The sequence below is a fragment of the Alexandromys fortis genome, unplaced genomic scaffold (genome assembly GCF_014885135.2).
Source record: "Alexandromys fortis isolate MF-2015 unplaced genomic scaffold, M_Fortis_MF-2015_v1.1 scaffold_3, whole genome shotgun sequence".
Classification (NCBI taxonomy): Eukaryota; Metazoa; Chordata; class Mammalia; order Rodentia; family Cricetidae; genus Alexandromys; species Alexandromys fortis.
In genome coordinates this window covers 27,878,314-27,891,894 of record NW_026067909.1, presented here as the reverse complement: position 1 = coordinate 27,891,894, position 13,581 = coordinate 27,878,314, and the positions used below count along the sequence as shown (strand labels likewise).

At 50.5% G+C, this 13,581-nt stretch overlaps 1 protein-coding gene across 1 annotated transcript in view; it reads right to left on the bottom strand.

The window, feature by feature from the left end:
- The window catches only part of Gas6 (growth arrest specific 6), a 31,408-nt gene that overhangs the window by 14,639 nt on the left and 3,188 nt on the right, over positions 1-13,581 (bottom strand). Inside the window, exons 3-4 of the mRNA XM_050136584.1 lie at positions 5,654-5,678; positions 3,840-3,902 (exon numbers count right to left, since the gene is read on the bottom strand). Of these exons, the coding sequence (XP_049992541.1) occupies positions 3,840-3,902; positions 5,654-5,678 (88 nt within the window). The remainder of the gene's footprint in view (positions 1-3,839; positions 3,903-5,653; positions 5,679-13,581) is intronic.

Below are 13,581 nucleotides of genomic sequence, written 5' to 3'. Positions count from 1 at the left end.
CCCCAACCATACAATTATTTCTGTTGTTACTTCATAACTATAAGTTTGCTACTGTTACAGATATTATGTAAACGTGTTTCCCGATGGTCTTAGGTGACCTTTGTGGAAGGGTCATTTGACCCTAAAGGGGTTGCGACCCACAGGTTGAGAACTATTATTGGGGTCAGCTCCTGAGACGCTCTCAAGGGTAACGCTTTCCAGCCCTGACCAGTCTCTGCCTGCTTGGATGGTATCAGACTGGTGGCCTCCTTGGACTGGCATCCCATCGCTCAGAGGTATTTTGCCACCTCTGTGATGTTCTCCTGGTTCCTTCCCCTTTGCTTTACGTAGGTCTACATGAAGACTGGCTCTAGATTTTCACTGTTAGAAGGTACGAAATGGGGCCGACTCCAGACAGCACACCCAGATCGGATGAGGGTAACCACCCTATTTTCCTCCTGTCCTCAGGTCCGGCCACCCAAATCCCAGATCTGCACCGGAGGGCAGGGGTCAGGTGTAGTCCAGCACTCCAAGAGCACAGCCATCCTTGGATCCCTCAACGCCAGCCCATTCCCATGCTGGCAGGTGAAGCTGTTCTCACTCGCCTGGCATCCGATGGGAAGCTCTGGCTTAGGCGGGCCCTCTGCAGTACAGGAAAAGCTGAGACCCAAGAGCTGAGGATCAGCAGGCAGGCCGAGCTATCCCTCCTGGAGGAAGCAGCTGTGAGATTTGTACTGCTCTCTGCTTTCAGCTGGGGAAGAGTCATTTTTGAGTCTCATGACAACTCACATTGCTGGTTTTGATTCTTCGGCATCCCTATTCCACTTGCTGCCCACGTGGGTCTGAAGCCAGCATTTGTTCCCCTTTGATTTACAGAAACAGTGTCAGGACAAGACAGAAGAGCATTCGGAGCCCCGGCCAACGTCTCCTGGAGGCCATCCTGGCAGGACGTCACAAAGGTCTTCCAGGTTACCCTTCTTGGGTTTGCTCCATTCTTGGGGGCCCTCCCCAGAGGCCTCTGGTTTCTTACACCTGAACTCTAGACAAAGAGGGTTGTTGCTGCCTGGCAGGGATGGGGAGGACCTGGCATACGATGAGGCAGGAGCTAACCTCTGGATTTCCCAGATGCATTCCTTTGCTCATCCAGGGTTTTCAGGTCAGCCTCATTGCTGGAAATTTCTACTCGTACAGGGCCAGGCCGGGCTAGGTGCCGAGCCCACAGCAGGCCTGGGAAGCAAGTCTAGGCTTCTCAGGGAAGCTCTGCGATCTAATTTGTTTGCCTTTTTTTCCCCTCCTGTGGTCATTCCACGTTTACATCCAAAGTCTGCTGGGTTTGCACAAACCACAGCCAATAACATGCCTGTGAGTCTTCAAGTAGTTTTGAGATTCTTGCAGAATAGTTTCTGGCAGATCATTATAAAATGCCATTTTCCCCTTAAGCATGGATAAAGTCAGAGTGGCCTGTATATAAGGAGTCAGGATTGGAGGTCCTCATTGTTCCATGAGGACCATGCTGTGCACTCCTGAGAGATTGCCTGAAGCCAGGATACGGTGTCCAGCACACTTAAGTGTCCGGCTGGAGGGTTAAATTTATTTCTAAAGCATACACTAGCAAATCTGGCACGAGGACTGGTTTACTTGGCCAAGAATACCAGCAACCCTTGCAAAATCTGTCCTTAGGCCGAGAGATGGGGCAGTGCCAATTTCCAATGGGGTAATGTTATTTTTAAGAGTCCCCCAACACAAAGCCAACACCACAACCCTTGTCCATCTGTCCCTAGAGGAATACCACCCACCACACGTCATCTCTTTTCCTGTTGGAAATTTACCAAGCCCAGTATTTGACCCTTGGCAGGTACCCAGAGATCTCTGCAGCGAGAGGGACACATTCCCAAAAGGTAAAAGATGGACAGTTTTTCAGGCACTGTACGGCCTAGGTAGCTCCTCCCCAGGCAGGCTGCTATGCTTTGAGACAGGGTTTCTCTGTGTGTAGCCCTGGGGTCTCTCTGTTGACCACACTGGCCTTGAACTCACAGAGATCTGCTGTTATTCTTAACAGTCTTTCCTTGTTTCTTTGTGTGGCTGTAGGTAGAGTATGAAGTGTGAGCTGGCTCTTTAAGGGGCAAGTCAGGACCTGGGTAGCAGTCCTGTCCAATCTAGGCCTTTTGTTCTGGGCCCAGAAAGGAACCCTGAGCCCTGGAAAATCCTGACAACCTGACTCACCCACCACTGCCTGTTGTAATGTACGGGGAGCAACCTTCCTGGCAACATGTCTGTCAGAGACTCCCACTGGACAGGGCAGGGAGCCTGGAATGCTTTGCAAGAAAGAAAAGAAATGTACGCTTTTCCTGGCATCAAGAGATCAGAGTGTAAGCTTGGCCTACGGCTTCTCCCTTGTCACTTTAGCTGCTGCTGGCGTAGTGATCAGCCCCCACAAGGTGAGGTGTAGGTCTCCCAGGAGGCCTGTTTTGTCTAAGGCTAGGTCTGAGCTCTCTAGGAAGTTCCAGAATGGGGCCTGCAAGACTTGCACTTTAATTTTTTTTTTAAACAAAATGGGTATTAAAGAGTGTTTAAGCAATGACATACCATGGGCATGGGGGTAAAGAACCAGATACAAAGGGCAATAGGCTGCCTACCTGGGGGGCTTGTGGGCTTGGCTTGTATCCCTGTCTTCCCATGGCTCAGTAGAAGGATATGACGGTCATGGGGCACTTTGGTACAGCCACCATGAGGGCACATGCCCATGGGACCCGCGATGAGTACAGTCGGGCAGAAGATAGCTATGTGTCAGGGACTTTGGCAAAGCCTCTGCCCTGAGCAGGCAAGGCATCTGGCAAATGGGTTAAACATATTTGGCACCAGAAGATACAGGAGGTTTATCATCTAATCAGTTCAGGGACAGGCTCTGGGGGTGGGTACAATCTCATCCCCCTCTTCCAGGTACCCTACCACCACGGGAGGGGGGGCAGAATCTCGAGTCCCACCCACAGTGTGTCATTGCAATTCCAAACATAATAAGAGGCTCTGAAGCCACAATATTAGCCACCAACCAAAGCAGTAGCATAACCTCACAGAGCCCAGGGAGCAAAGGTCCCTGGATCAATGCACCAAAAGTCCAGGATCAATGCACCAACCCATCATATGCACCAACAAATTAGAAAGTGTAAGGAAAGAAATGGCCATACTTGATACATCAAGTGTCAAGAACTAAGTTAACGAGAGAAGTGTAAAACTAACCTAACAACAAATCAGAGACAAAAGAAAAGGCTCCTTCAAAGGGCCAGGGACACCTGAGTCACAGAAGCCATTCCCAAGGTAAAATATGAATGTAGGTTTGTCTCTGACCCTTCCTCAGGAACCCGAACGGGCGCACCAGACATCACTCTGCTTTTGTGGTAACAGAAACAAAACAACCTCAAAGTTGATCAACCTGCCTGGGCTAAGCTGAGACAAGGCAGCTGGCATCGGACGGGCCATGTGAGTGCCCTTGCGCTGGAGGGGACTCCAAACACGGGAGTGACTAGGGACGAGGTGACGCAAGTGTGCAGAAGCCTTTTCTGTACTTCTAGGTACAGCAGGGAGCTGAAAAGATGGTCTTGCCTGCATGACGGAAGGCAGGGACACACTTCACACCCTATGAAATATTTGGAGCCCTCCAGCAAATATATTTATGGATCATTAAAAAAACAAAACCAAGATTTACTTGAAGAGAAAAAGTTCAGTGTGCAAGGAGCAGACACCTGGCGGGCCTGACAACGTCTCACCCTGATGGAACATGCACCAGCTTTATCCCAACCACAGCTGAGCCACAGCTACTCAGTACATGTGTGCGTCAAGTGAGACCGGAGGGAGACACTTACTCTGAACGCAAGGGGGGAAGTTCGGGTTTTTATCTTCAGGCTTGCCATATTTCCTCAGGCACTCTGAAAGAAAGAAACAGACAACACGGTCACTTGTCATCTCTGGGGTAGAGCAGGTGTCCAAGTCGGTGCCAACTGACACGTTTCCTTTTTGCCTGGACACATGGGTCTTCAGGGAGTGGTGGCCTAGCTATCAGTATAAAGCACTTGGTGGAAGGTACCCCAGGAAGGTACCCCAGGGTGGCAGAACCCTGACTCCGGAATGGTGAGTGCTGGATCCTCCCATCACACAGAACACCAGGAACTTTAACACCAAAGTTCAAAGCAGCCAAAGAACTGAACCTCAAGATCACAGAGATCCGGGCAGGAAATGTCCTCTGTCTGAAAGTACAAGTGCTCTTTAGTGCCCTCTCAAACCTGTAGGGCACCAGACCTGGCAGACACATGTGTTCCACAAAGGAGCCAGGAGCACAGCATGTGAACACACACAGTACACGATGGCCATGTGTGATGGCGGGTAGCCACCCTCTCTGGCCTTCAGTTGGTCACTGTTGATTGTCTACATGACAATACAGTGAAGGTACAGTCAGGATGCATGGATGGGCTAGCTGTCTCCCTCTGTCTTGGTACTAGAGATGGCCCAAGGCCTTTTGGGCTAGGGTAGGGACCAGAGAGGCCTGAGTGAGTGAGGTCCTGAGTGAATGTGTATTTTGATATGGGCAGAGCTTGCCAAGGATGCCAAGGCCAACTGACCCATGGGAAATTAGCAAAGCCATTGCCCATCTGGGCCAGGATCAAGAGAAATGGCTAAACTTTCCTTAGAAAAGAGTGTTTGTGAACAATTGATCAGTGTGAGCAAAGACTAGCACGCTCCTCCCAGATGTCTACAGCCTGATACTGCTCACCTACAGAGGCCTACTGAGACGAGCTAACCCCTCCCTTTGCGTTGTACCTAATAAACCCACTGAGGTTCTGGGTGGCAGTTTTTGCATTAGAGGACTCCAACGGAGCCCAGCTTGACTGCAATTATGTCTGTCCTTTCTTTGTTCCCTTGTCTCCCCTAGCTAAGATCCTGGTACCCAAGCCTGGAGAGTCACAGCAGGCAAGTCACTGGTCCTCTGTGCTATTTATTGCTTGATACAGATTAAAGAAGGTGCTTCTAGAATGGAAGGCCAGCATCTTACCCAAGCATACTCTTTTTACATGCGACATGCATCCAAAGTACTGTGGGTGTTGACCAAACAGCGCTCAGAGAATTTAGGGCTTCTTGAGGAGCAAACTAACTATCCTCCAGACTAGAACCCTGTTTTTTTTTATTTGTCCTGTAAGAGCATATTGGTATTTCCCATGCCACTAGGTGCCCCACTCCAGGAGCTGAGTGTATGTGTGAGCTCCCCATTCATCAAACTATGTAAAAACCTTCTGCAAGTTTTGACTGATAATAGAGCAAATTTTGATAAAACACACCACACAGGAGCAATTTTTTTTGGGGGGGAGGGCATTCCTCAATAATCTCAGAAGTCCTGAGACCAGAAAGTCTGAGAGCATTCAGTCAATCATACTTCCTCATGTGGGCAGGGCCTGGAATCAAAGACGGTCTCTGAAAACAGCAGTGGTAGTCTGAGGCTCAGGCAACTTGGGATAAAACGATAATATATATATATATAAAAATCCCACACTCAAGTTTTGACCCAAGTGCTCCCAAGGGCTCTCCCCTCACAGCTTCCTCCTCCCAGGAGTAATATGCTAATGGGATCTCGAAACAGACACTGCGCCTGTCTGACAATGAAGCCGGAACAGGAACTTTAACTTACCTTGATATCTTGGATAGAAATATTCCTGTGGAAAGAGAAGAAGGGGCGACAGTTAGCGGGCACAGCATGGGGCCTCTTAAAAAGGACTGTTTAATCAAGCCTGGAAACAGGAACCCAGAAGCAAGAAAACCTTGCACCGTGGCTCCCTCAGCGGTGGAGCTACTTAGTCCTGTTCAGAGAGGAGGCCAGGGAGAGGAGCAAGGGAACAGGAGGCCTCTGCTGACTCAGCTTCTGCAGATCACTGCAGTGTGGCTGCAGAGCATGAGGCCACCCTCAGGAAGAAGCAAATTGCTGTCACCATAGCTAGTTAGAGAGTGCCTCCCATGTCCCCTGAGAAAATGTGTATAGGACAGGAACATCCCAGGTAGCCCAGTTTCAGCCCAAGGACACAGAGTTCTTGTCTCAGTTAGGGTTTCTGTTGCTTCAACGAAACACGATGGCCCAAGCACACGGGGAGGAAAGGGTTTATCTGTCTTAAACACTGCAGTCCATCATTAAAGGAAGTCAGGACAGGAACTCAAACAGGGCAGGAACCTAGAGACAGGAGATGATGCAGAGGCCAGGGAGGGGTACTGCTTACTGGCTTGCTCCCCCTGGCTTGCTCGGCCTGCTTTCTTATAGAACCCAGAACCACCAGCCCAGGGGAAGGACTGGGTGCCCTTTCATCAATCAATAATTAAGAAAATGTCCCACAACACAGCCCAATCTTATGGAGGCATATTTTCTTTTCCTTTTTTTTTTTTTTTCTTTTTTGAGACAGGGTTTCTCTGCATAGCACTGGCTGTCCTGGCACTCACTCTGTAGCCCAGGCTGGCCTCTAACTCACAGAAACCCCCCACCTCTACCTTCCAAGTGCTGGGATTAAAGGTGTGCGTCACCACTGCTCAGCTTGGGGGCATTTTCTTAATCAAGGTTCCCTCCAGCCCAGGGGAAGGACTGGGTGCCCTTTCATCAATCAATAATTAAGAAAATGTCCCACAACACAGCCCAATCTTATGGAGGCATAATTTTCTTTTCCTTTTTTTTTTTTTTCTTTTTTGAGACAGGGTTTCTCTGCATAGCACTGGCTGTCCTGGCACTCACTCTGTAGCCCAGGCTGGCCTCTAACTCACAGAAACCCCCCACCTCTACCTTCCAAGTGCTGGGATTAAAGGTGTGCGTCACCACTGCTCAGCTTGGGGGCATTTTCTTAATCAAGGTTCCCTCCTTTCCGGTGACCCTAGCTGTGCCAAGATGACATAAAACTGTTATGCACAAGTGACCCCTTGTCGCCAGACACACAAACACATCAACATTAAGTCACAACCTCCCCTTTCCCATTCACTCCCAAGTTCTCACGCTGACAACATAACTTTAAAAGTCCCAGTCTTTACAAAATCGAACGCATTAAATGTTCAGTCCATTTAAAATACCCAGACTCTTAAAAATCCAAAATCTCCTTTTAAAGTTTGAATTCTCTCAACTGTGGACTCCTCCAAAGGGCTTGGGTCACTTCTCCGTCTCTGCCCTCTGTGGCTGTATTTTCACAAAAAGCCTCTCCCGGGCCCTCTTCCAGGAGAAAGCCTGCCACACAGTGACGCGCCTCAGCTGCTCTCCACAACCCCCACCCCTTCACGCCTTCAAAACTAGCACCACAGGTGACTCTTACGCTACACCAAGTTCTGCAGCCAGCACAAAATACAAAGTCGGCCATGTCTGGAACACAGCTTCTGTGTGTTGAACCTCAGGAAACACTTTCCAGAAGACTTCACCTCAGTGAGGCCAGTTTCTTCTCAACCACCGCTAATTTCTCAGCTCCAGCCGAGCAGCAACCATTACCCCAGCAAAGCAAAGGTTTCACATCAGTAGTTCTGGGTTCTTGTTAATCACAGCTGACTCTTCAGCCCCAGCTAACCAGAACCACAGGATCTTAATTCAAAACAACACATGGCCCCACAATAGCCTCTTAACTTCCCTCTGAAACCCCACAAGCCAGACCTGCGCTGTCTGTACCACCCTCAACAGTCTTATCTTCCACACTCCTACAGAGCCCACCGCGATCTCAACACTCAGTGGCTTTTCTAGTCGGAAGTTCCAAAGTCCTCCCACAATCCTCCCCCAAACACACTGGCAGGTTTCTCACAGCAACACCCCACTATCCTGGTACCAACTTCTGTCTTAGCCGGGCTTTCTATTGCTGTGATGAACACTATGACCAAAAGCAAGTCAGTAAGGGTTTATCTGGCTCACATTTCCATGTTGTAGTCCATCATGGAAGGAAGTCAGGACAGGAACTCAAACAGGGCAGGAACCTGGAGGCAGCAGCTGATGCAGAGGCCATGGAGGGTGCTGCTTACTGACTTGACCTCCCTGGCTTGCTCAGTCTGCTTTCTTATCTAATCCTGAACCATAAGCCCGAGGTGGTCCCACCCATAATTGGCTGCCTTGCCCCCAATCAACCACTAATTAAGAAAATGCCCCACAGGCTTGTCTAAAGTTCAACTGCCCCCCACCACAGAGTTTCTCTATAGCTTTGGAGCTTGTCCCGAAACTCACTCTGTAGACCAAGTTTGCCTTGAACTCACAGAGATCCACCTGCCTCTGCCTCCCGAGTGCTGAGATTAAAGGTGTGTGCTGCTACTGCCCAACAACAACAACAAAAATCCCAGCTTCCCCTGATTAGAGGTTTTTGCTTTTTTGGTGGTGGTGGGGCATTCGAGACAGAGTTTAGATGTCCTGGAACTAGCTCTTGTAGACCAGGCTGGTCTTGAACTCAGAGATTCTCCTGCCTCTGTCTCCCGAGTGCAGGGATTAAAGGTGTGCGCCACTACCACCCAGCTCTTCAGTTCAGTCTTATGGGGGGCATTTTCTTAATTGAGATTCTCTGCTCTCAGATGCCTCTAGTTTGGGTCAAGTTGACATAGAACCGTCCAGCAGTTCTCTTCAGCCTTAGGGGTCTCCTGTCATTGGTTTGCATACATTGTCTTGGTAAAACAAGTTTTCTGTCTAAGCACAAGGCCAGAGGGTCTGTTCTGTTTCTGTATGCCCACACTGCACATGGGTGTATACAGGCCCTCTGGCCATTCTGGGCCGGTGACAGGATGGCTAAAAGCTGGTTCAGGACTGTTGTGAGCAACAGGCCTCCACACAGGCCCAAAGTCACAGTCCTCAGCAGACCACCCCCCCTCTCACACACACCTGCAATGGGAAGGGTGTCCCTGTTTGTCGTCTCTCACTTTCCTCCCTGGTGAGGGGCTATGTGGATGAGAACAGAGGTGACAGGGATGGAATAAGACTGGGGTGGGGGCTGCTCAGGTACTTTTCTCCAGGTTTAGAAAGAATATCAGGAAAGAACTTAGATGACAAAATTCTGCTCATGCTATAGGGTCAAGTGTGGGGGTGCGGGCAGCAAGCTGCGAGGGGGAGAAGTTTGTTTACGTTGCCAGGAATAGCCTCTCTCAGCCAGGTGCATGGAAAGGTCAAAGGTAACAGAGCACTGCTCATGTTGCCCCATGGCACTGCTGTTGGGTCTGGCTGGAGGCCAGCACAAGGCTGACTTTTCTCCTGGAGGGATGCAGCAATCCTAGTATCCAACTCAGAAGGACCTACCGGCCTTTGAAGCATCCCAAGAGTGGCATCGCTCAGAACTGATCTCCCTGTTGCCCCTGCACAGGGACCAGGCGGGATGGTAGCCATGGCTTTCAGTTACCACTCTTCCTGACCTCCTTGGGGGGCCTCACCTGGCAGACTGAAGCTGGATAGCTTCAGCGGCTGCCTGACCAGGTCAAATCTGAAGACAGTTCATGCTTCCAAGACAGACGAAACCCACACAAGAGGACACGGTCGGAAGCATGCATAACAAGATGGAGAAACATCTGAGCCCAAAGTGGAGTGAACTGACATCACTTTTTACAATTACAAAGAGGACACCCCTAGCTGCCACCCCATGCCACCCAACTGGGAAGGTTCCAGTGTACTCTACACAGCTGCCACCTGTAGAATATCATTCTCACCTAAATCTATGAGTCCTCTCAGACTTAGAGGTGAAGACATCTCTGCCTAGCAGAAACGAGGTAGCAGACCAAAATCTGGGCTTCTAGCCCTCCTCTTGACTTCCTCATGGTGGTGTTGGGGGGGGGGGGCGTGTTACACAACATTGTCATCATACACAGGCCTCACAGGCATAGAAAGGCCCCCCCAAAAAACTTGCTCTCACAGGCAGCAACCCCTGCACCCATGACGCTCACACCCATACAAAGGTAGACCCCATGAACGCTCACAGCTATACATAGGTAGGCCCCATGAACGCTCACACCTTTACAAGGTAGACCCCATGAATGCTCACACCTATACACAGGTAGGCCCCATGAACGTTCACACCTATACATAGGTAGGCTCCATGAACGCTCACACCTATACACAGGTAGGCCCCATGAAGTTCACAGCTATACACAGGTAGGCCCCATGAACGCTCACACCTATACACAGGTAGGCCCCATGAACGCTCACAGCTATACACAGGTAGGCCCCATGAACGTTCATACCTATACACAGGTAGGCCCCATGAACGTTCATACCTATACACAGGTAGGCCCCATGAATGCTCACACCTATACACAGGTAGGCCCCATGAATGCTCACACCTATACACAGGTAGGCCCCATGAACGTTCACACCTATACACAGGTAGGCCCCATGAAGTTCACACCCAGACCCTCAGTAGACCTTTGCAGTGCGGCTTTCATAGACAGACTTTATGGAGAGCTGGTTCCCAGTGAACTTTGAGTCTCAGAAGCTCCGTGTGCATGAACCCAGGTTCTACCTCATCAGCTCCATACACAGAGTGTGAAGATGTAAGCTGTATCATTCACCTGAGTATGGGGAACATTCTAGGCACACAGTACCACCTATGGTTCCCATGGTCGTCTCTATCAGAGCAGAACCGTGAGGTGCAGCTGCCGGGGAGAGCTTTTAAGTTCTGGGGGGATCCCCACCCTGAGCTTCTAAAGGTAGATCAACTAAGCAATTGGCCTGTAAGTGGTTCAGTCAGTCTGTGACTATCTAAGAACAGGCTCTGGGCCCACTGATGCTAGCTAATCCCTGCTCCCTCTCTTAGGACAGAGCCTGGGAGTGGAGAGCCTGGGCCCAGAAGTGTGCTCTGTGATCGTCCCAAAGCCAGATCTACAGCAGGTTTGAGGGATCCACGTGGTAATGTGTATTTCATCATCATGGGCATACCCACTAAAGGGGACTCGGGGAGACTAGTACCCATTGTTTTCTTTCATGCATTGCACGGCCATGTAGCTCAAGGGAAAATAACTGACATTTCCAGCTTCTTCCCCTACCAGTTCCTATAAAAACCCCTTGAAAACATAAAAACACACTTTATAATCTGTCAAGGTCAAAACGAAAGGCTGTGCAGAGAAGGTGCTGGCTGAGTGTCAACAAAGGCTTCTCACACCAGTCCCTAAGCCTCAGGCAGGCGCTCTGCATGGCGGGAGCCACTGCAGCTCTCTCCTGAGCCCTGTCTTGCAGTTCTGTGCAGGAAGGAAGTACGGGCCTGGCCAAGGGCCACTGGGTGAGTTACCTGGGAGGGTTTGGCTTGCTGCGGTCCCAGCTCTGACTTGGAGCCCTTCACTTTGCCTATTGCCTGAAGGATATTTTCCAAACACCTCTTTCCTGGTAGACACCCGCACTATCGTCCACGGAACCCAGTGCCCATAGAACCAGAGGGGCTTGTCTCCTTTCCAAGCTCACCTCTGGGACCCTAGGAGGCTAGTCCTGTCTCCTGACCCATTTGCCAGGCCAGCTCTGAAGAATGACAGACAGTTTGGTCATTGCTTGGTGGCCCTGGCCTGTAGACCCTTACCCTCAACATGAGGGAAGCAGAAAGGAGGCCTGGAGAGGTGAGACCCAGAGAGGAGCCAAGTGTGTGTGTGAGTGTGTGCTTACATGTGTGTCTATGTAAGCATATGAATGTGTACTTATGTTTTGAATATGTACACATACGTTGGGGGCATGTGTCTAGGCAGAGTATTTCACCCAATGTCCCTTCTCCGCCAAAAGCCCAAATTCCAAGTCTCAGAGGGCTTCTTTTCCTGCTAGGCCGTCCCCTTCCTTAAACTTCCTAAACTGGGTCTGTCCCTGTTGTATAAGAGGAAATGGGGGGGAGGAGAGTCCACTTACCCTGGAGCTGGTCTTCCCCAAGCTGTCCTTGGAGAGCCCACCTAGGGAAAATGCCCTTAGTGGGTAGACATGGTTGCGGCATGGTTCTCTAGGTTTGAGTTCAGCAGCAGAGAGGGGGCCACTGCACCCGTGGGCAGGCAGGGAGAGGGAACTAGAGCTCCTGAGAGTTAAGAGACAGTCGGGAAGGGGGAGCTGTCTTTGGGTTCCTGGGGCGTTTATTCCTCATAGCAGTCAACCCCACGAGGAGCCCTTCAATGCTGCACGCACTCTGCACTCTGTATCTTAAGTAGCACAGGTGCCAGTCATCAATAAGGCCTGCGTGTCCTTCTGCCAGTAGGTGAGAGCCAAAGTGTGGCGTGGAGGCTCCAGCTGGGATTAACTTCTTGATTAGGAGCCTCTAGAGGCCAACATCCTAAACTGGAGACAGGGCCTTAAAGGATTAGGAAAATGACTGAAGAGATTCTGCAGGCCCTCACCTGGGGCAGGGCTACAGCTCCAGGGCCTCTCTGAATTTAGCTACGCAGACAGGGAACCCAGCCAGTGAGAATGAAGTGGCCGGAAGGGACAGTAACAATAAAAAGAAAAACCAGATAACAGGGAAGCTGTGGGGGAGAGAAGGGACACAGTGATTACAAGCAGCGGCCAGGGCTGCCACCACAGGGGAGCAGCCACCGAGGAATGTGGGTGGAGGCCACAGGAAGTGTGTGGAGGGGGGACCTGCATTCCCTCCCAGGAGAAAGTTAATAAGAAGCTACCAGTGTCCGTGTGAAGTCCGTGAAGTCCGCTCTGCTGGCTGGAGAGCTGAGGGCCGACACTTTCCCTCCCAGTGGCAGAAGAAATGCTAACTGAACTGAAAGAGTCAGGCTCTTGGCATACATACTAAGGGGGAAGAAAAAGCCTGTGGTTCCTTCCAGGGGGTTAGCCCATTGGTTCCAGCTGCCTAGGCCTACCCAGTATGTGTGTGGAGGGGGCAGGACCTCCTTCTCATTCCCTTCCCAGAGCCCAGAGCCCGAGAATTACTATCAAGGGTAAGGAGCCACAGGTGTTCAGGAGGGTCTTAGCTACAACTGGCCAGAGCGCCACTCGGAGCAACAGGACTGTATCTCAGCACTGTAAACACAAAATGATTTTAATTAGGCACAGAATACGACTATAGCAAGCACTGAACACTTTTACAAAAAAAAAGCAAAACAAACAAACCCACTGACTCCTCCTTCAGGTCCCCAGGAGGACTTGGATGAAGGCCTGACACCTCTGCCATCACTTTGCATCTCTCCTTTATTTCAGGTCATTTGCTTAGTTTGGCAGGCAGGCACGCTAATCCCCCAAGCATTGTCTAAAGCTTCAGAAACACACCTATCTCACCCCACCTCCCCCCTGCTCGGCTGAAGGCACAGAGACAAGAGGACCAAGGCTCTGTCAACATTTTGTGTCTTGTCCCAGACCCCCAAGGGAAGTTAAAGGTCTCAAGGGACAACAGAGTCTCAGGGAGACCCCAGAGAACAATTAGGACCACCTTGTCCCTGCAAGGAGTAAGGACTTCTTCCAGCCGCTTTGCAGAACCAGAACTGCAGCAGCTCCAACCAGATCGCTCTTGTTGAGCCTTGCATGACTCAGTGTACCTCATGCCCCATGTCCCAAGCCTTCTATTTAAACTTAAAGCTCATATCTGTATCCCAAAGGCAGCCCTGGAGCCACCGGGCCTCTTGGTCCCTTCTTTTTCTCAGTGTGCGTTGACTAAATATTTCTGGTCTCTGTGGGTA